Source organism: Vitis vinifera, chromosome 7 (assembly GCF_030704535.1).
Source record: "Vitis vinifera cultivar Pinot Noir 40024 chromosome 7, ASM3070453v1".
Classification (NCBI taxonomy): Eukaryota; Viridiplantae; Streptophyta; class Magnoliopsida; order Vitales; family Vitaceae; genus Vitis; species Vitis vinifera.
This window is the reverse complement of record NC_081811.1, coordinates 20,227,540-20,249,237: the sequence shown is the minus strand read 5'-3', so window position 1 is coordinate 20,249,237 and position 21,698 is coordinate 20,227,540. Positions and strand designations below refer to the sequence as shown.

The following is a 21,698-nucleotide window of genomic DNA, read 5'->3' as shown; positions in this document are numbered from 1 at the left end:
GAACAATTTAGTTAGGCTTGCATTAAAAAAAAATACCAATAATAAGGAGGTTGACATGGGTTAGCATTGAATGAATGAGCTGCCCCAACTAACACTTTGAGACATTTCACATTGCCAAAAGTCTAATAAAGTTCACTTATTTGCTTTATTAAGTCCTATCATAAGATTGAAATTGAAATCTATTGACTTTCTCCATCCACACCATTATCTTTATGATATGCTTTCATAAAAAAAAAAAAAAAAAAAAAAAATTCTAATTTAAGATAATATATTGTAATTTTGCATTAAATTAATAAAATAATTTTACCTTTTTGAGAAGTGTATACATTTTGTCTATATTATAGTCATAAATTTAAAAAACTCATACCATCCCACTTTCTATAAATATATGGAAAAAATTTATTGATGGGTCTATTAGAAGTCAAAATACCATTTGATTCCTTTTTTTTCATTCTTGAAAAAGTATTAAGGAAAAAAAAAAAATTAAAAAAATGATTTTTTTATATTTGATTTCAACATAAAAAAATATAAGAGAAAATAAAATATAATTAAAATTAGATAAAAATTATATATCTTTAAACGAAAAATAAGGAAAAATGGGTTTGAAGTAACATATAAAATAATTTATTGGTTTTAAATTTATTTTTTCTTTTCTTTTATTTTTTTTTCTTCGTATTTTTCTTCTTATTTTCGGGGAAACGGGAAACAAACAGAACCTAAAAATGTTTTCTAAATATATATAAACGAGTTGTTTATAAAATTCTATTGAGAAAAATATTAGAAGATATTATTCCCAATTCAATCTAAATTTTGAAATAAAAAAATATTTCAATGCTTTCTGAAAATCACTCACCTACCTCCTATTTTTTTTTTCCCTCGAATTTGTTTTAATATTGAAGTGGCATAAAGTAATGTAGAGGGAGACCTTTCATATCGGCTGGGCTTGCCTTGAATTGCCAGCGCAGAAAAATCACCAATAAATTTAATTTTTCTTGGATGCAGGTAGATTTTGAGAGAGAAGAAGGCGAGATGTTGGAAAAAAGATGTGGAATTACAGAGGGAAGCGCAGCAGGCAAGCTGAGTGAAGTGTGAAAGAGAAGGGCCAAATTTGACTGGCCAAAAGGCATTGCAGAAAATGAAAGCATTTACGGCCTCACCCAATGGCAACTTGGCAAGTCAAGCACTCACACAAAGTCTCTCCCCCTCTCTCCCTCTCTCCCCGCTCTTCCAAGTCTTCCTCTATGTCTCTCCCCCTTTGAAAAAATGGGCATTCCTTGTTTGACCCGTTTAGCGCTTCTCTTTAATTCCACCAATGAATTCCAAGAATCCCAGCTGCTGCAGTTCTCACTCATTTCTCATTGTCCTTTACTTTCCATCTCCTAGTTGTTTTACCCAATTTTTATTTTAAACTTTCATCTGGGTCCATTCAGACTTGGTCTTGCTTTTTCTGTTGCCTTTTGGGTCTTCCCTTGGTCGTCTTCTTCAAATTTCCGTGAAACCAGTGATGTTCCTCGCTGAGGATTCAACAACCCTTTTGCGGGTTTCTCTGTGTTTCTCAGTTTGAGCTCTTGACGTATCAGGTGAGACTTGAATTTCCCATAATTGTGTTGATTGATGACTGAATTAGCTCACTTAGGTCTCTCAAGTTTTTGGGGTTCTCTGTATGATTGTGTTAGTTCTTTTGATAGTGTGGATTTTATGGTTTATAAGCTAAATTATTGCTTTTTCTGCTTTGTATTTGTGTTTTTATTGTCTCTCTTTTTAGGAAAATTGCTGAATTGCGATTGTTTTCTCTGTTTTGATCTGAAGTTGAGGGTGAATTGAACCTTTAATCCGTTTCAGGTGTGGTGTTGCTGGTCTGGTTGATGTTTAATCTCTAGTTTTCCTATTGTTTTGGATGGGTTCGTTCATGAACATGGCTCCTGGTAGCAGAGGTCTTACAGTTGCTATTGCTATCATGCTCTGTTTGTTATGGTGTAGTAGTTTGAGCTATGCCACTGAGAGCGATCTTTATTGCTTGAAAGGCATAAAAAATTCATTGGACGACCCTTATCGCTACTTGAACTCTTCATGGGATTTTAACAACAAAACAGAAGGCTTCATCTGTAGGTTTACTGGGATTGAATGTTGGCACCCTGATGAGAACAGGGTTTTGAATATCAAGCTTGCAGATATGGGACTAAAGGGCCAGTTTCCACGTGCTATCAAGAATTGCACAAGCCTGACAGGCTTGGATCTTTCCAGTAATGATCTTTATGGATCTATTCCTAGTGATATAAATGATATTATAAAATTCATGACTACGCTAGATCTGTCATCTAACAATTTCTCTGGACCGATACCCTTGGGTCTCTCTAATTGTTCCTATCTGAATGTACTAAAACTTGACAACAACCAGTTGTCAGGTACAATTCCTTTGGAGCTTGGCTTGCTCAATCGGATGAAAACATTTAGCGTATCCAACAATCTATTGACTGGGCCAGTCCCGCAATTTGCCAGTGTTAATGTGACAGCAGACAGTTATGCAAATAATCCAGGACTATGTGGGTATGCTTCAAATCCATGTCAGGCGCCTAGTAAGAAAATGCATGCTGGAATAATTGCTGGAGCAGCAATGGGTGCAGTGACTATTTCAGCTTTAGTAGTTGGTCTTGGTTTGTCTTTCTATTACCGCAATGTGTCTGTGAAGAGGAAGAAGGAAGAAGACCCAGAAGGAAATAAATGGGCAAGGAGTATAAAGGGAACCAAAGGCATCAAGGTAAGCTGATCTGTACATCTCTGTTAGGATCCTGAAACTGTTCTTGCTTTTTATTATGGGAGAAAATTGAAATGATTTGCAGTTTTATTTTTCTTTTTCCTGCTTTCGCTTTTTTATTTATTTTTATTTTTTAATTTTTTATCAGATTCCAGCTTTCTCTTTCTCATTCAGTTAAATTTTTGTACTACATTGTTTTCATCTTTAATTTATAGAAGGGATTGTAATTTCCAGGTTTCCATGTTTGAGAAGTCAATTTCCAAAATGAGGTTAAGCGATCTCATGAAAGCTACCAACAACTTCAGCAAAGACAACATCATTGGGTCAGGAAGAACGGGGACCATGTACAAGGCAGTGCTTGAAGACGGCACTTCACTCATGGTTAAGAGGCTGCAAGATTCTCAACACTCAGAGAAAGAATTTATGTCTGAAATGGCTACTCTAGGGAGTGTGAAACATCGTAACTTGGTTCCCCTTCTAGGTTTCTGTGTGGCAAAGAAGGAGAGGCTTTTGGTTTATAGGAACATGCCGAATGGTAACCTCCATGATCAGCTACACCCCATGGATGGTGGCGATAAAACTTTGGAGTGGCCTTTGAGGCTTAAAATTGGGATAGGAGCAGCTAGAGCATTTGCATGGCTCCATCATAACTGCAATCCTCGTATCCTTCACCGGAATATAAGCTCCAAATGCATCTTATTGGATGCAGATTTTGAGCCCAAAATATCTGATTTTGGACTTGCTAGGCTCATGAACCCAATTGATACACATTTGAGCACCTTTGTGAATGGAGAATTTGGGGATTTGGGTTATGTTGCTCCAGAGTATACAAGAACTCTGGTGGCCACTCCAAAGGGGGATGTTTACAGTTTTGGGACAGTTCTTCTTGAGTTGGTGACTGGTGAGAGGCCTATCCATGTGGCTAAAGCACCTGAAGATTTTAAGGGAAATCTAGTGGAATGGATCACGCAGCTGTCAAGCAACAATAAACTCCATGATGCCATTGATGAATCTTTGGTTGGGAAGGGTTTTGATAGCGAGCTTTTCCAATTTCTTAAAGTTGCATGTACTTGTGTATTGCCAGAGCCCAAGGAGAGACCTACCATGTTTGAACTGTTCCAATTTCTAAGAGCTATTGGGGAGCGATACAATTTCACAGTCGATGATGACATTGGGGCACCATCAGACACTGGTGGTGAAGATAATATGGATGAACTTATTGTTGCTCGAGAAGGAGATGAGAAATATTGAAAAGCAGTGGAGGTATAGTAATGAACAGAGCCATATTCTAAAATGTAATTATCTGTTGTTGTGGTTGTTCAAATAGATACTTATGCCCCATATATCTTTTTAACGTATCAGTTAGTGATATTAAATTTTCTGTAATGGAAGATTGCTTTTGTTTCTTTGATTTACTATAGCAGTTCAAGCATTTATTCCTAAGCCCTTAACATGGGTGTTTCGCTCCTTCTTTCTTCACTGCGGTTAAGCTTTGGTGGCTTCTCTTCCTAAATTGTTATTATTTTTACCTCATATATTGGTTTTGTTAGCAGCAAGTGGGTTTACTATCATTGTTCTTATGGTATTGTCTGCAGCTGTGTTGTTTGAAATTGCTTTGTTGGTGTCATATTCATTTAGGGTTGATGTATTTCTCCTGAATTGATTGTATTTTCTGGAAGGCCTGGCACTCCATTGTAAACATATACATGATTGTATTTGCATCTGGTTTCGTTCTATGCAGTGTTGTATTTGAGTTGTACTTGTTTCTCTAGTACTCTCTTTGAATCCTAGATTGAGTGAATGGGATTTAGCCCTTGGTGTATGGAAAGCACCATATCCTTAAGAAGTGGTCTCTAAGGGTGTAGTCTGTCATCACCAACTTGACCACTGGGGAAGTCCTATTCTCTCTTGGTTTGGCATTAAGCATACCTAAAATGATTGTATTTGTGCCTCTAGTTGCTGTACCACAACACTTTGTATTTGAGTTACTAGATAGTCTTGTTGCCTCTTTGAATCCTAGACTCAACCCTTTCTGCCTATGTTTATATTAATCTTGGTTTTAGGTCTTCTTGTTTGGAAGCTACCATATCCTTAAGGCGATATTTTGGAATTTAATTTTCAAACTAACATCCTTATAGCCAACTTGATTAGCAAGGATGTCCTTATAGCATTGTTGAAAAGCATGATACATATTATGGGTTTAAATCCCACAAGCTTAAATTTCAGAAAAATTGATTGTCCACCATGGTAAAATCTCATTTGGCAAAAGGTCATATGTAAATAATCCGCTTCCTTCTGTGTAGATATTGTTTGCTCTAAGCCACATGGACTCTTAGACTTTAAAACGCATTTATATAATTAAAAGAAACTCACTACATATATAGTGTCAATAATTTATTCCCTTATTCGATGTGAGATATCATAATTACTCCCTCATGCATATACGACATTCTTATCGTGTCTTATAGGATTGTGTGGCCAAACAGACAAATACTCTTTATGGGACCAAATATACAAAGACTTACATCAAGTTTAGGTTCTTCTTAACTATGTAAATACGTTTTAAAACTATGAGGACCCATTGGACCACATAAGAGAGAGTGAGTCATTACATCATGTGTTTGAACCTCTCTACACATTTATTTCCTCAAGGGTTTATTCACTTTACCCCCCTTACCTATAGTGTGTTTTGTATATTGCCCCATCAAGTTCAAAATCAAGCAATGTACTTTCTATGCTTCATAATTGCATGCAATGTGCATTTTTGAAGTGATGGTGTTACTTAATTGGACGGAAGGTGCATGTGTTCTTCACGTGACATATTTAAATGATGACAAAAGGGTCAATTCATTTAAAGAACCCCAAAACCCTAACCCACCCTATTTCTTCCTTCTTCATTCCTACCCTTAATCTCCACTGTCTGTCTTACCTTCGCCGTTGTTGATGTCGTCATGGATCCCTTCACTAACCACCCATCGCACCACCACCATGCTAGCGTGACTCCACCTTCCTCAAATCTTACACCATCAATCTCCCAAACAAACGCTAGCCCCAACGCCTCCCCCAAATGCATCATTTCGTTGATTAGTCGCCAACAAACCTCGACCTTGATCTCACTCTCCAAATATTAAACCATGCTGGCAAATTCCACCATAATTTTGCCCACAATTATGAAACCTACCTCGCCACGATAAAACTACCAATCACTTTAAACTCACCAAATTCTGTATTTTCTAGTTTCTTTAAATCCCAAATTTTTTTTTTCATTATAGGAATTTAAATGAGAGAAATTATTAGAAATGCTTAAGTTTTCATTTTCGGATTTTTGTTTCCCAAGCATTTTCACTAGATTTGGTAAGGTTGTCACTTGAATTTTGAATTGATTTTTTTTTTTGGATTTTTATATAGTTTTTCAATCATTTTTTGTTTGACAATTTGAATTTGGTTGTTTTGGATCGTGATAGTGTTTCGATTTGGTGCTTTAACTACTAGGTAAAACAACCTGTTTGGTTATGTTTTTCTTTTTATGAATCTTTTTATTTTTTAAGACACTGCAAATGTGTTTGGTTATCGAGAAAATGTGATTTCTAAAAAATGAAGGAAGAAGGAAGGTTGTTAGGGTTTTAGGTAAAACAACTTGTTTGGTTATGTTTATTTTTTTTTGTGAATTTGTCTATTTTTTAAGACACTACAAATGTGTTTGGTTGTTGATAAAATGTGGTTTTTGGAAAACAAAAGAAGGAAGAAGAAGGAGGGTTGTTAGGGTTTTGGGGTTTTAAAATGAAATGACTCTTTTGCCATCACTTATTAATAAAATGATCATTTTGTCCTTAATTACGTAGAGAGATTATGTCATTTTGTCAAAAATGTAACACCATGACTTAAAAAATGCCATGGTTTTAAAAACCAGATCGGACCGGCTGGTTCGATCGCTGGCCGATCATGGTTCCGGTTCCGATTTGGTCAATTGGACCGGAAATAGGTTGAATCAGAATCGAACTGGTTGAACTGACGGTTTGACCGGCGAACCGATCGGTTCCATCCGAACCAAACGGTTCAATTAATTTTTTATTTTATTTTATTTTTAGAGTATCAAAACGACGCCGTTTTGGAGGACACCTTAACCCCTTCTTCTCCATCTGAACCAAAGGCCCCGAACACGCCGCGTCACGGTAGCTCCCACCAACGGTCTCCCCGGCGGTTACACTGCCTGCCTGCCCGCTCGCTTGGCCACCCCGAGGCAAAACCGCTGCAACCATTCCCTCGTTGTAAGACCTCCCCACTACAAAGCCCCCATCCGGCGCTGCAAACCCCTCGCCCCCATCCGGCGCCGCAAACCCCTCGCCACCCCGCCCCCTCCCGACGCTGCAAACGCCCCCTCCTCGACGGTTAAAGCACCCCACGGAAAACCGACTGTGCGCTTTCCAACTCCAATAGCTACAAGTTGACATTTTCAAATTTATTTTTTATGTTTTATATTTAATAATTTTAATGTGTTTTTTTATTATGATATTATGTTTAATATTCCATTTTTATAAAATTTTCTTTTTTTGTTTATTTATTAGTCTTCATTGTGCTATGTAAGAGTGGGAGATTGGGAGCTCAAATTGATAAAGTAAAAAATACCTTTTATATGGATTTACATGCATGGTATGAGATTTAAATTTCTAATTTGAAACTAATTTTTTGATTTTTAAATAAAATTTTAATTTTTAAATAATATATAAATTATTAATTTTATTTTTATAATTATTTAAAATTTTAATAATTTATAAATTGTATATTTATAATGTCATCGGTTTGACCATCGGTCTGATCAATGAACCGTGAACCGGTAACTTTTTCGGTTCAATGACTGGTCCGATTATGAAAACATTGGAAAACTCACATTACATGCAATTATAAAGATTAGATGATACATTGTTCGATTTTGAACTTGAAGGTGTAATGAACAAAACGCGTTATATGTTAAGGGAGTAAAGTATAATAAACCCTTTCCTTAATTTATTAAGCTCCTTTGGGTTATCTATGATTTATTTGTCATGGTGTGTCTCGCTACATGTAGGTACGGAGCCGCATGTGAAGCTTAATGTCACAAGATGCTTCAAATGACCCTCCCCTTGGGCTTATATAGGAGGAGGGAAGCTTCTGGAGACTCCTGGAGCCATCTACACTAAGCCATTGGTGGGAAGAGTGTGGAAGGTTCTAGAAATGCCTAGAGATGTCTACACATCTCTACACTATGGTGGAAGGCATGAGAGGAGTCCAAGGCTTTCTAGAGACTTCTAGGAATCTCTTGTATATTCTTGTACATAGGGTTGTACATAGAATAGGGTAGGATGTTCTAGAATATCCTTGATTTGTAGGGAACCCTCCAAGGTTCCAGAGAGTTCCATTGGTGCTTATAAATAGGTGAGGACCTCATTTGGTCAAGACACCACCCAAAATCACTTCCTAACCAAGCAAGTGAGCTTCCAAGCACTTGTAAAGGCTTTCTTGAGTTAATAGAGCTTCCATTCTTTAAGGAGTTGCCTACCAAGCTTCTTAAGCTTTTGAGTCGCGACTGGCTTAGCCTAGCGAGTTAAGCATAGGAGAACAAGGCTGACTTAGCAAGATCAAGCGTCTTGGTTTGTCTAAGTGCCGCACGAGCTTAGTGAACGACTAAGTCCGTGACAAGTGGTATCAGAGCGCGGTTACGAAGTGGGCATAGCAAAGGAAGCATGTCGGGCTCTAACGTGGAGGAGATTAGCAAGCAAACCCGTGGGAGGGAGACCGAGCCTACTGCATGGGGCAGGGGCAAGAAGGATAAATCTCGTGATGCCGTCGCCAACATGGAGGCAAGGTTAGCCAAGGTGGAGCTAGCCATGGCGGACACTCGGGAGGGGTTGGACTTGATCGAGCAAGGCATGGAGAAGGGCTTAGAGGATCTAAGGGAGCAGATCCAAGACCTTCGTGAGAGGGTGCTAGTCTCACAAGTTCAACCGGTGTCGCACGAGGAGTTTGTGTCCTTCCAAGGAAAGGTCTTGAGCATGCTTGCTAGCATGGAGTCAAGGATAGAGGCCTTGGCCACTCGAATGGAGTCCCTAGACCAGGAGGTTAGGCAAGAGTTGGCCATCTACAAGGTTGCTGTGTCGACACGGGTCATGGCCACACAGGAGGCATCTAGGGTGGAGGTGCCGAAGCCACAAGGGTTTAGTGGCAATCGGGATGCCAAGGAGTTGGATAACTTCTTATGGCATATGGAGCGATACTTTGAGGCTATCGCATTGACGGATGAGGCGGCTAAGGTAAGAACTGCAACCCTCTACCTTACTGACACAACTACTCTATGGTGGCGTCGAAGGTTTGCCGATATGGAGAAAGGCATTTGCACCATAGAGACGTGAGAAGACTTCAAGAGGGAGATCAAGAGGCAATTCTACCCTGAGGACGTGGCTTACCTGGCTAGGAAAAACATGAGGCGTCTCAAGCACACAGGTTCGATACGCGACTATGTCAAGGAATTCTCTTTGCTCATGCTTGAGATTCCTAACATAACTGAAGAGGAATTGCTATTCAACTTCATGGATAACCTGCAAAGGTGGGCCGAGCAGGAATTAAGACGCCGAGGTGTTCAAGACTTAGCCACTGCCATGGCAGTAGCAGAGTCTTTAATAGATTATAAGAGGGGAGACTCCTCCAAGGTCGAGTCTTTAGAGGATAGCCACGCCATGGGTGGGGGAGACGAGGTTCCAAGGGACCACAATGCTCCTAAAAAGGGATCAGACAAGATGTCTAACGTCCGAGAAGGAAGGGATAAGGCGGAAAGGAAAGAGTTTACGCCTAAAATCAAATGCTTCCTGTGTGACGGTCCACATTGGGCACGGGATTGTCCAAAGAGGAAGGCGCTCAGTGCCATGATCAAGGAGAGGGAGCAGGAGGACGAAGCACATATGGGCTCAATGCAGCTACTAGGTGCCCTCCAATTCAACCCGAAGCCTAGTACGCCTAAGACCTCCTTACTAGCAGGGGTGCAAGTAAAGGAAGAAAAAGAGGAGCGAGCTGAGGTAGCCCGCACACACATGGAAAAGGTCACCAAGGGAAAGGTGAACTCAATGGGTAAGAGGAAGCAGCACTCTAAGCATCGAAAGTGCACGGGTCTGCATCTATCTAAAGCCTCACGGGAGAAGGAGGTGAAGAATATCCTGGCTGAACGGGTCACCAGGAGACAAGGGGTCCCTCCTGTGATAGAGTATCTAGTCCGATGGAAAGGACTACCTAAGAGGCAGGTAAGCTGGGAACATGCGGATGCCTTGAGAAAATTCTGGAAACACATCGAGAGGTTTCAGAATGAGGCAACGACGAGGACGTCGACGACACCGGTGGGGGAGAGTGTCACAAGATGCTTCAAATGACCCTCCCCTTGGGCTTATATAGGAGGAGGGAAGCTTCTGGAGACTCCTGGAGCCATCTACACTAAGCCATTGGTGGGAAGAGTGTGGAAGGTTCTAGAAATGCCTAGAGATGTCCACACATCTCTACACTATGGTGGAAGGCATGAGAGGAGTCCAAGGCTTTCTAGAGACTTCTAGGAATCTCTTGTATATTCTTGTACATAGGGTTGTACATAGAATAGGGTAGGATGTTCTAGAATATTCTTGATTTGTAGGGAACCCTCCAAGGTTCCAGAGAGTTCCATTGGTGCTTATAAATAGGTGAGGACCTCATTTGGTCAAGGCACCACCCAAAATCACTTCCTAACCAAGCAAGTGAGCTTCCAAGCACTTGTAAAGGCTTTCTTGAGTTAATAGAGCTTCCATTCTTTAAGGAGTTGCCTACCAAGCTTCTTAAGCTTTTGAGTCGCGACTGTCTTAGCCTAGCGAGCTAAGCATAGGAGAACAAGGCTGACTTAGCAAGATCAAGCGTCTTGGCTTGTCTAAGTGCCGCACGAGCTTAGTGAATGACTAAGTCCGTGACATTAAGCTTTTACAGTTATGGGGCCGCATGACGAAGGATGTTGGGTGTGTGCACATGTGACTCTCTACGTATGGGTATGGAGCCACACATGAAGCCTAAGCTTTTACAAATATTCACCACATGAGAGAGGGTGTAGGAGAGCATGATATTCCTACCCACTTAAGCTTTTGAACAAATTATTTATGCACAAGACATTAAGAACTTCCTTCAGATAATAACTACGGTTCTTTTATCATTATGTATCCGATCAATAGGGAAGGCTTGTTTTCTTGATTGGCATAAAAAATGACATTTGGCCCGAGTGTCCTACAATACATACTATGGTTCAGACTTCAGACTTCAGACCTCAGTTGGGACATTCTTTTGATCTCATTAGTCTGCACTCACTCTACTTAATGGATTTCACTTCTTATTTGATAAATCAATTTAATTTAATTAAGTAGATTAAACATGTTTGATAAAATAATTTTATATTAAAGTTTAAAGTTAAAAATAGTTTTTAATAAAAAATCTCTTTTACCCCGTTTGTTCGAGATTTATTTTTATAGTAAATATTTTGTAGTTATTTTGTGTTGATAATATTTTTAAAATGGATGTTTAACAATTAAATTTATTGCTTAAGTTTAATAAAGATAAATACTAATTTAAAATTAATGAGGATAAATATTTTAACTTGATAATTTTAAAAAATAATTAATTTTGCTAAACAATCTAAATACTTAAAGTAAAGATTAAAGAATAAGAGAGTGATCGATAAAATTAAAAAATATATATATATATATATATATAAAAGTATTGAATTAATAAAAGTTAAAGCTTCAGGTATCGTTTTGGTTTTAAGTACTGAATGTAATTTAGCTGTTTGATAATGGAAAGAGGTAATGATTGAAAATGATTTATTTTACAAAATTAAATTTATGCTCGAAATTTTAAATATAAATTCCAAAATCTATATAACTAATATATTAATCATTAAAAAAATAATCGTTTGACATAAAGTACCATATGCATTATTTCCTAAAAGTAACTAAATAGATAGATAATAATAAAAAATCCTAAATAATTAAATAGCTAAAAAAGTTTAAACTCGACTACTAAGTGCCCATTTGAATACGCTTTTTAACAACTCCTAAATCATATGAATATTATTCGTTTTAAACCCAAACAACCCTTACAACTTTAGAATGTTTCCACAAGGTTAAAAAGAGTTTTCATATATAATGTTAAGAACTTTTTCCCTTATCCGATGTAGGATAATACAATTATCTCCCATATAGATATAACGTCCTTGTCAGTTTCTCCTAGATCTTTGCACTTGAAAATGATGAAATTCTCTCTTAGGGATACAGGCTAGAGATCCCTCTCTAAAACACATAATAATTGAAACATCTAATCTTAAACTCCTAAGGGGATTCATATAGACCTTCTCATGGGCTTAAATGACTTAAATCATTTTAGGTTTGGATAATTTAATTTAAATCATTGGGTCATAATTAGTTAATTAATAAGCCTTATTAGACTTTGATTAATTAATTAGCTTAATCCAAAAAGATAGTTCATAAGCTTTTGTGTAACTATGCATATTTATCAAAATGTCCTTATCCACATATGAATAAAAAACCTAAATATCCCTTAAATAATGTGCTACTAAGGAATATGAGTTTGAGTGGAGACAACTAGAATTTATAGTAAAATATTAGCTATCTCAGAATCCAATTTTGAAATTAACTTAATATTCCATTACAAAAAATCAACTACACTTCAGTATCCTATGATATTAAATTGACAAATAAAACTTGAGTCCTTGACCTACTAATAACTATATTGAAACTCCCTATGAACCACTGTCTGAAATCCAATGAGCTATATGTTATCAACTTCTCAAGATTATGTTTACCATTCTTGAGTTTTAACTTTTTTTTTTTAATGTAATCAACAGACATACTCTAACTCTTTAAGAGCATATGTCAAATTCTACTTAAGGAACTATTGTGAACATAGATTTCACGATCACATGTCTTTACTATCACCCAAGGGAATACTTTTTCTCAAACTTATGAGACATTATGGTGCTTATATTGAGAATTCCTATTGTTGTATGCCTTAGTCAATAATCAGCTAATTTATAGAGAATATATGACCACCTAAAGGTCTCACCCATAGATCAAAGATGCTATAGATCTAAGCCCTAACTTAATATTCTCCTAAGGTTAAGAGCTCATGTGATATAGAAGTTTGATGATATCATGACTACTCAAATAACCAATATCATGACTCACTATAGGTCTTATCTAATATTAAGCATACACACTGTTGTAATCACTATGGAAAACCTATCTAGATGATCAAGGAATGTAATTCCTTCATTTAGGAGGTATTGCACTACAATGTTAAATGAATTACCTAAGTTTATGAACTAATAGTCAATATATATTACATCAACTTACAAGAAATCTATGAGTTGGATTTTTTGTGCAACTCCTACTACCCAAATCATGTACAATAATCATACCCCTCCTCACCATTATAGTTTTCAATAAAGTAAATTGATTGGAATAGCAACATCATAAAACACCAAATATCTGCAAATGATAAGTCTAGTTAATTAAACAATGTAACAAGTCTTGGAATTGGAAGACCATTGTGTTTGTTGCCTACTAGTTCCATGGCCACTATTTTCTATCATTCAAGCATTATAGAGATTGATAACACAGTTTCTTATTAAGAAGACATGAATCATCAAGTAAACTAAGATACTCTCATGCCAAATAAAGACCTAGACAGTTCTTTAGATGGAACTAAGTTGCATGTTCTTAATACAAAATAATATTAGGTGCATACCAATAAAAGCCACCAAAGGAAATTAAAACACACACACAACAAAGGAGGAGCATGGGCTTGATATTTCAATTAATAACCTCTTTGAAGCTCCTATATTAGGATTGGTAAAGCACACAATCAGAATGCTCTTTAGGATCCCCCCTTTTCTACAATCCAACCTTGAAATAGAGATCCAATTGAGACAATTGAGAAGACCATCACAAAAATTGCCTTCAATAAGGTACTCCTAGAGACCCTAAAGAAATATTTTCTTGATTCTTATTGACTACTTTGCATAAGCAAGCCAAAAAAAAAGTAAAGCAGAGTAGTTGCAGAGAAGTTGTATGATCAAGATTACTAGTTAGGACCCGCATGAAAGCTCAATCACTACTGAAGAAAGACAATTTTGATGATTTCCATGTCACCATCTTTGAACGGAGTCACCAAAAGCAATATGCACAAATGGAATATTGAAGATGGGGGCCTCCACCAGTGAACTCTGATTAATGCCTCATCCAATCACGACTTCACCAGTCATTTCCAAGGTTCAACCATGACATCATCAGAGAATGATTTTGATTATAACATTAAAATATCGGAAAATATAAAAAATGTCGATAACTTTTTTTTTTTTTTTTAAATATCATAACATTAAAATTAGATTATATTTGTTTTTTTGACTTTTTATTAAAAACAATTTGTTTTCAAAATTTATGTTGTTTGTTTTTCTACTTTTTAATGATTTATTATAAACTTTTTATTAAATAGAAAAAATCAAAACATGAAGGTTTTTTTAAATAGAAAAAATAGCATATTAATATTTTTTTAATTTTTTAATACTTAATAGAAATAAAATATTATCAAAACAAATAACCTAATATTCAACACTATTAAATATTAAAATTCTATTTAAAATTAAATAAAAAAACAAACACCATCTTAGTCAAAAGTTATAGAAATATTATAAAAAGTAATAACATATATATATATAAATTTTTTATTAGAAAAAATTTAGATGAATATATTTGATATAAATAAAATTATTTATGTAATTATTTTTTTTAAAATGTTTATGACTTATTTATTAATTTATATTTATATACATTTTAGATGAATAGGGTCTGGAATTTTTGTATGTGTGGAGTGGTGATGTCTCTAAGGTCTACATACCATGGGACTGGCTGAAGTTACTATTTTAATGTTTGGGTCCTCCTAATTGATTACAAGGCTTTTAAGGCAGTGGCAGTGCCTAGTTTTTAGGTTGAGTTGCAATTTATCTTTTCCTTTCCTTCACCTATCTAAAATATTAACATTTCTTCCTCTTTCTTTCCCTCTACTCCATTTTCTTTTCTTTCTATTAAACTATTTTTCTTCCCTATTTTGAATTCTAAAGAAAAAAAAAAATAGAGGAGAAAAGCTATAACACTTCTCATTTTCATTTTCATTTTTTAATTTAAAGTTAGGAAGAAGATTAGATAAATGAGAAGATCAAATAAAAAAGTGTCAACATCTAAAATTAGGTTGCTTTTGATTGTTATTTTTGTTTTTTCAATCTCAAATCTGAATATATCATTATTCATATGTGAATGCAGATATGCCTGTTTTTGTTAATATTTTAAGCATTTAATATGTTTATATATTTAAATATTAATAATATAAATTTTCTTTTTTAAGGTGATTTAGAATGGTAGTTGATGACAATATTGTCTTAGTTAGCCAACACTTCATTATAGGACAGGTTGCTGGGATCTAGCATTTTAGGTTTGAATAGCGTTGATGGTTTATAGCCTGTGGGTTGTCAGGGCTTAACCTTTAGGGTTCAAACAACACTAACAATCTCCTTCCCCTTAGCTTTTTCTCCCCACTTTTTTTTTCAAGTTTTCATCCTCTATTCGTCTCTAAAATCATCTTCAATGTCTTCCCCAATATTTTCATGATAAAAAATGAATGAAAATAACATAAATAATAAGCTTAAATATATTCATGTGGATAGAATATAATATTATTTGTTGATTCCAAATATAATACATAAATGATGTGAAAAATTTGGCATCAACTCTAAACTTACCTCGATACCTTACTCTTTGTGTCCAAGAAGCTTTAAGAAGATTTTTAACTTAATGCTTTCTTAGGAAGAAGAAGAATGATGAAAGAAGGTAAAATATGGAAGAGGAGATGGTAGTGAAGGTATATTTGGTTTAGTTAGGTGAGGGAATTAATAGGATTTGGTCTTCATTTAGTTGGGTGAGTGAATTAATAGGATAGGGTTGTGGACATTTTAGGCCGGTGTATTTATAAATTATCAAGAAAAAAAGTGACCTTTTCAATTTAGACAAAAGTAAAAGAATTAACTTTTTTTTTCATTAACAAATTACCTTAAAAAGTGATGAGCGAAGAAAACAAACACTTATTTAAGAAAAAAAAATTAAAATGAAGCCGGTTACTAGTTTCAATAGTGTTAAAGCAAAGCTAAATCACCTTAAATTAAATATCATTTATAAAAATTTGGCTAATATTTGGATATAAGTAAAGACTAACAATTTTAACGGTATTCATCTTAATACTTTTACATAATAAAAAAATTACTAAAATAAATATCTATTAAATTATAGCTCAAGAATCATTTGAAGTGAGTTTTTAAATTTAAAAAATGATTTTTAGAATTTATAAGAAAAACTTTTCAAATATTAGAAAATATTCCCAACCTCAAGTAATCACTCCCAAAAACTCCCAAATCATACCCTTGGTCTAATAACAGCTTTCCAATATATGCCCAACTTGCAAAAGCACAAAATATTAAGCCAAAGTACAAAGTCATTATACATATCGTATAAAGAAAAAGTAACTGGAAAAAGAAGGTATTTAAATGCAAACAACTCAAAAATTTGTTTACTCTTATCTTAGGGAGAAAAAAATATAAAGAATATCCCTCTGAAAATAGTCTACATCTTATATTTTGGGGAAGAATATCCCTCTCAAAATAGTATGCATACAAAGGTTGGACATCTTGGAGGATAGAAGGAATGTGCAATCTCACCCTCATATGTCCACTTCTCTACACACATCATGGATGACAACAATCGCATGTAATGCCTACAACCTATCCATATACTCCAAACTTGTTAATTAATAAAATTGGTAACAAACTAACAAACATTCTACAACTAGTAACCACAAGTCCCCCCTCTCACAAGCCACTCACCATCTCCATATTTGTGTAACAAAGAAGATCTCTTGTCAAAAAAGTTGTCACAAGGTAGTGCTTGTATTGAGAAGGAACACTTTAAATTATATACTTGGAATATAAAATTAGTATACTAAAGATTTATATGTTGTATTTTATGGAAGAGTTATATATATAAAAATTAATAATAACTCAATTAGTGTGGATCTCATTCTATTGTATGCTTATCTTTGATCTTGCATTTTTAACTCTTCTAAGTAGAAAATGAGATTCAATTCTTTTATTAGGAAAAAAAAACCTATGGTTGGTGGGATGATTTTCCATTTATAAGTGAAAACAGGAAGAGAGCAAGAGCTCAAGAGTGTGTGAAGATTTGAAGGAATATGGAGAAGGAAAAGAGAGCCCACCAAACTCATTGCATAGTTCTCCCATATCCAAGCCAAGGCCACATAAACCCTATGCTCCAATTCTCCAAGCGTTTGGTGCACAAGGGGGCCAAAGTCACACTAGTTGCTACACGCTTCATCTCCAAGTCCCTCATCGGAGATTCCAGTCCTATCGCAGTCGAGACAATCTCCGATGGATATGATGAAGGCGAGTAGCCCAAGTGGAGAGTGAGGGTGCCTACTTGGAGCAGTTTTGGGTGGTTGGCTCAGAAACCCTAGGCAACCTCATTGAGAAGCTCAAAAGCTCAGGGTGTTCGGTTGATTGTGTTGTGTATGATGCATTCTTGCCTTGGGCTCTTGATGTTGCCAAGAAGTTAGGGTTTGTGGGGGCTGTGTGTAAACCCTCCATTTTGTCCCTTTAGCACATGTCTTTAAGTTCACTTCCAGTATTCCACAGTAGTTCCTTGGTGGTCCATTGCTACTCATACTACTTAGCTTTTTTTTAGCCACCTTGGAGACTTTGGTTGAGGGATTTATTTAACCCCATTGTGACTCTTGGCAACCCTAATTTAGATTTAGGATTTTCCTTTCTTTTTAGGATAGCTTTTAGGTGCAATTTTAGGATAGCACACTTAGGCATGTTTAGGTCACTTAGACAATGTCCCAACCATTTTAGACCCATTTAGATACACTTGGCCCATTAGGTACCACCTTAGGCCCACTTAGGCACTTTAGGCCCATTTAGACACACTTGGCCCATTAGACGTTTTTAGCGTGACTTGTATGACTTGCATGGTTACATGGCTTGTGTGGCTCAGTTTTATTTATTTAATTTTATTTTTAATTTTATTTTTATTATTATCAATCACTTGTTTATTTTTATTTATTATCTTCATTTTTATATTATTTTTCTTATTCTTTTAATTAACTTATTCATTTATTATTGTTTTATTGTTTTGTAATTTATTTACTTATTTATTTATTCATTCAATTATTTAATTTAATAAATTTCATGCTTTTGCAAGGAAACTTACCATTGGAGTTTAAGGAATGTGAGACTCACCTTGGAAGGCGTTTTTTGGGAAGTTTGAAATTCTAAGGTTTTTGGTAAGGAAGATATGGAAGATGGGAGAAGGAAGGAAAAACGGGAGACCATTATTGGAGTATGGATTCATGGATAAGAGATTATTTGAGAGATTGTCATGAAGGGAATTATGTGGGCTACGATATAGGGGGGCCACTAAAACTCTATAGCACACACTCCCATTGATAACAGGAACATGCTGCCACTTTGAGGATCCACCACGCACAACCTATAGAGCACATAGCACGCATATAGGGAGAAAGATCTAAGTCGTCGTTTGGCCGATACACGCCTAAATCGAAGTCTCTATCTCTTAGATTTCTATTTGTTACTGTTTCCCACAATCTATCACTCATGGTATGTGTTTTTTGCTCTAGAAAGCGAGTCTTCGTTGGTAGCAGTTCATCTGTAATGGACTTGGAGGTGGCAGAAATTAAGCTTCCGACTTTGATTTCTCAATCATCTGACTCTAAGAAGCTCAAGCAGAAAGAGGTTAATCACCATGAAATAATTGATATCGACACTGATGAAGATTCTTCTGATCTTATGATCATTGATGCGCAAGTTGATAGAAATAAAGGCAAGGCAATAAAAAATGTTTCTGATGGTTATTTCAACTACAAAGCAAAGGATGTGGTCGCAAATAATCATGCCAGTCCTACAACTTTAGTAAACCTTGAGGCTCTGTTTGGTTCCTGGAAAATGTTAAGGAAAGGAAAAAAAATGTAGAGGAAAATGGTTTTCTTTAGTTTGGATGACATGGAAAATAAGATGGGAAAAAAAATATTAAAGAAAATATTGTAATATTTTCCTTATTATTTTCCTTAAAAAATAATGAGGAAAATAAGAGAAAAAGAGAAGGGCAAAGGAGGTGGGGGGGGGGGGGGGGGGGGGGGGGAATTTTATTGGGTTGTTGTTCATCGAGGCACCTCTCACTTCCTCTTCATCAATGGCTATGGCTTCTCACTGTCGTCGACCCTTTCAACGGCCACCACAATCACTCCGACCACCTTCTAGGGCTGAAAACCTACCATTTTCAAGCACCCGAGTTCCTATGGATGAAGTGCGCTCTTCAAATCAAGTTCCCATGGATGAAATGGATTATTCAAATCCAGTGAATGTATTCGAATCTATGTCTTCAGATCAGGTATGAATTGAACTCCAATCCACCTCATCTTGTGAAAACCCAGAACCCAAGGTAATCATTCTCTCTTGGGTTCTCTGTTTGGGTTTCTAGGTTGCTTTCGCCTTTCCCGTTTCTTAAATTTTCGCCAAAATTTTTCTAAACTTTCCTGGCTTGTTGTTTTCTGGATTTGATCTGATTTTTACCCTTGATGTTCTGCTATTGTTTACTGGCTGATGGTTTTTTCATAATTTGGTTGGGGGAATGGGTTTACAGTTGTGTATTGCATATATGTATCTTGTTGCTATCTTTGAGTGCTTGGTTATTGTTTTGTATCATTGTTGGTGGCATCAATTTTTGGAAGGTCTATTGCATATATGTTGTAATTGGGCTTGTGTTTATTGCATATATGCTGTAATTGGGAATTTGACATAGTGTTCACACGGGAAATGCTTCATTTGATCCATATTACTTGGTTTTTTCAATGACATGTGAATGTATATTTGACGAGAGAAGAGAGGTGGCTCTTCTGGCAATGGTAAGTTGATCGCTAACCAGCCACACAAGACCCTCTTTCATCATCATACTTAGTTTTTCAAATTACTCTTCATTTGTTTCTCTTTAATAGCCAAATTGGTTCAATTGTCTAAAAATGAATCAAATTCCACATATGACTTGGCACAAAAATCACCTCAATTGATATCATTCCAGGGGATTCCCAAATGACTCTCTGTATTTCTTGATTTGCTTACATTATGAGAGTAGTTACAGAACTTAAGTTGTATAGTAAGCATCAACTGGTAGGCTATGATCATTATGACTCTCTAGGTTGTGATTGGGGTTGTGTTTTCAAATGGGAAGTGGGGATTGTGATTTGTTTGAGTGGGAAAAGAGGGGATCAGGTTTACTTATATATGTTCATTAGTTGGAGGAAGGATGACAAGTTATGATTGTGCCACTTGATACACAATTTCATACCCAGTTGGATGACTTGGTTAGGACACTAGAGATGCTGTTAAACCAGCACAATAACATTTCTACAGCTTCATAGAGTCCATTGATGCCAATAGGATGTGTCTCAGTGAATACAGATGATTCTTCTAGCACTTACTATGAAATGAATAAATTCTATGCTGCTAGGTTTGGAAATCAGCAGATGATCGACATATGTTCTTGATAGGAGTCTTCTATCATGGTAGAAATTTCAGAGTTTCTTGGAAGTCTTAAACCTGAGGAATTTGCAGATTTTGTGTATGAGAGATTGAATTTCCAAGTTCTATCAAGCTCCTAAAGAGAGGGATAAATTAATACTGGTTCCCTTAAAGAGAGGGCCTAGTAGGAGCAACTATAAGTTTTTTCAGCAAAGAAAAGGTAAGCCCAAATTCAAAAATTGGAGAAAAATGAAAAAGAAGATGAAAGAAAAGTTATTCTATTTAATTACATTCAAGTCATGCACCAAAGGTATCTAACTACTGAATTTCTGTTACCTAAGATCAATGAATGACTTGTTGGAGATGGATGAACTGCTGGTTGCAAGTATATCAGTGATTTGAGAACAAGCATACAAGATGTGTTGTTTTTATACACTTTTGGACCTATGGAATAGGAATATTGCAAGAGCCAACTGGACTACTCAGGTTTCAAATGGCTGACATATTCTGGTGCAATTAATAACTTGTGACTGTGTTCAAGAATAAGGATTCTCTTGAGGAAATTATTGGAATCAATAATCTTAGTGTGCAAAATTAGAGCTTGGTTGAAACTTTGGAGACTAGTGGACTCCTCAATTTAATTGGAGCTTGAGGAGATGGGATATTACCAGGATCTAGAAACATGCTAACTTGGCAATTTTTATGAGTATTTTGCATATAAGTATTGCTTTGTCATTTAGATTTTTGTTCATTAGTTGGAGGATCTTGGCTTACTAGGATCTAGAAACATGCTAGAAATTCCATTATTGTTTGAATCTAAAAAAATAATTTAACAGTACCAAAAACAATTAAAATAAATAAATAAATAAGCTTATATTCTCATACGGCGTAAAGGCAAACACGTATTTGAGGTAGTTTTGGTGTCAGCAATGGCTTCTCGAAGTCTGGGAAATTTGAGCTTCCCAACACACATTTCTTTGAAAACCTAATTTGTTTTTGGCTCCAAACCTCAGTTTGTGTCTTTCTTTGAAGCTCTAAGAAAACCCGCAAGGCAGAAATTCTCAACTCGTGTAATGGGTTCTTTTGTTTCTTCTTCTCAGAAACCAGACAACATCCAAGGTCTGTTATCCCTCAATTTTCCCCTCTTTTTTGTGAATCGGATTGTTAATTTTATCCTTTATGACAGTTACACACTCATAGGTGATCCTTTGTTTGATTTTTGTGTATTCATGCTACTGT

At 35.9% G+C, this 21,698-nt stretch overlaps 1 protein-coding gene across 2 annotated transcripts; it reads left to right on the top strand.

Annotated features, from left to right (window-relative positions):
* Positions 1–958: 958 nt before the first annotated feature.
* Positions 959–4,222, top strand: LOC100854149 (probably inactive leucine-rich repeat receptor-like protein kinase At5g48380). 2 transcript variants are annotated; one of them, XM_059738274.1, is made up of 3 exons: positions 959–1,580; positions 1,843–2,758; positions 2,990–4,222. In XM_059738274.1, exons 2-3 carry the CDS (start codon positions 1,898–1,900, stop codon positions 4,004–4,006), a joined length of 1,878 nt encoding a protein of 625 aa, XP_059594257.1. In that variant the 5' UTR covers positions 959–1,580; positions 1,843–1,897; the 3' UTR covers positions 4,007–4,222. The 2 variants fall into 2 exon arrangements, with proteins under 2 accessions (XP_059594257.1, XP_059594258.1); XM_059738275.1 differs by having other exon boundaries at positions 1,810–2,758.
* Positions 4,223–21,698: the final 17,476 nt, after the last annotated feature.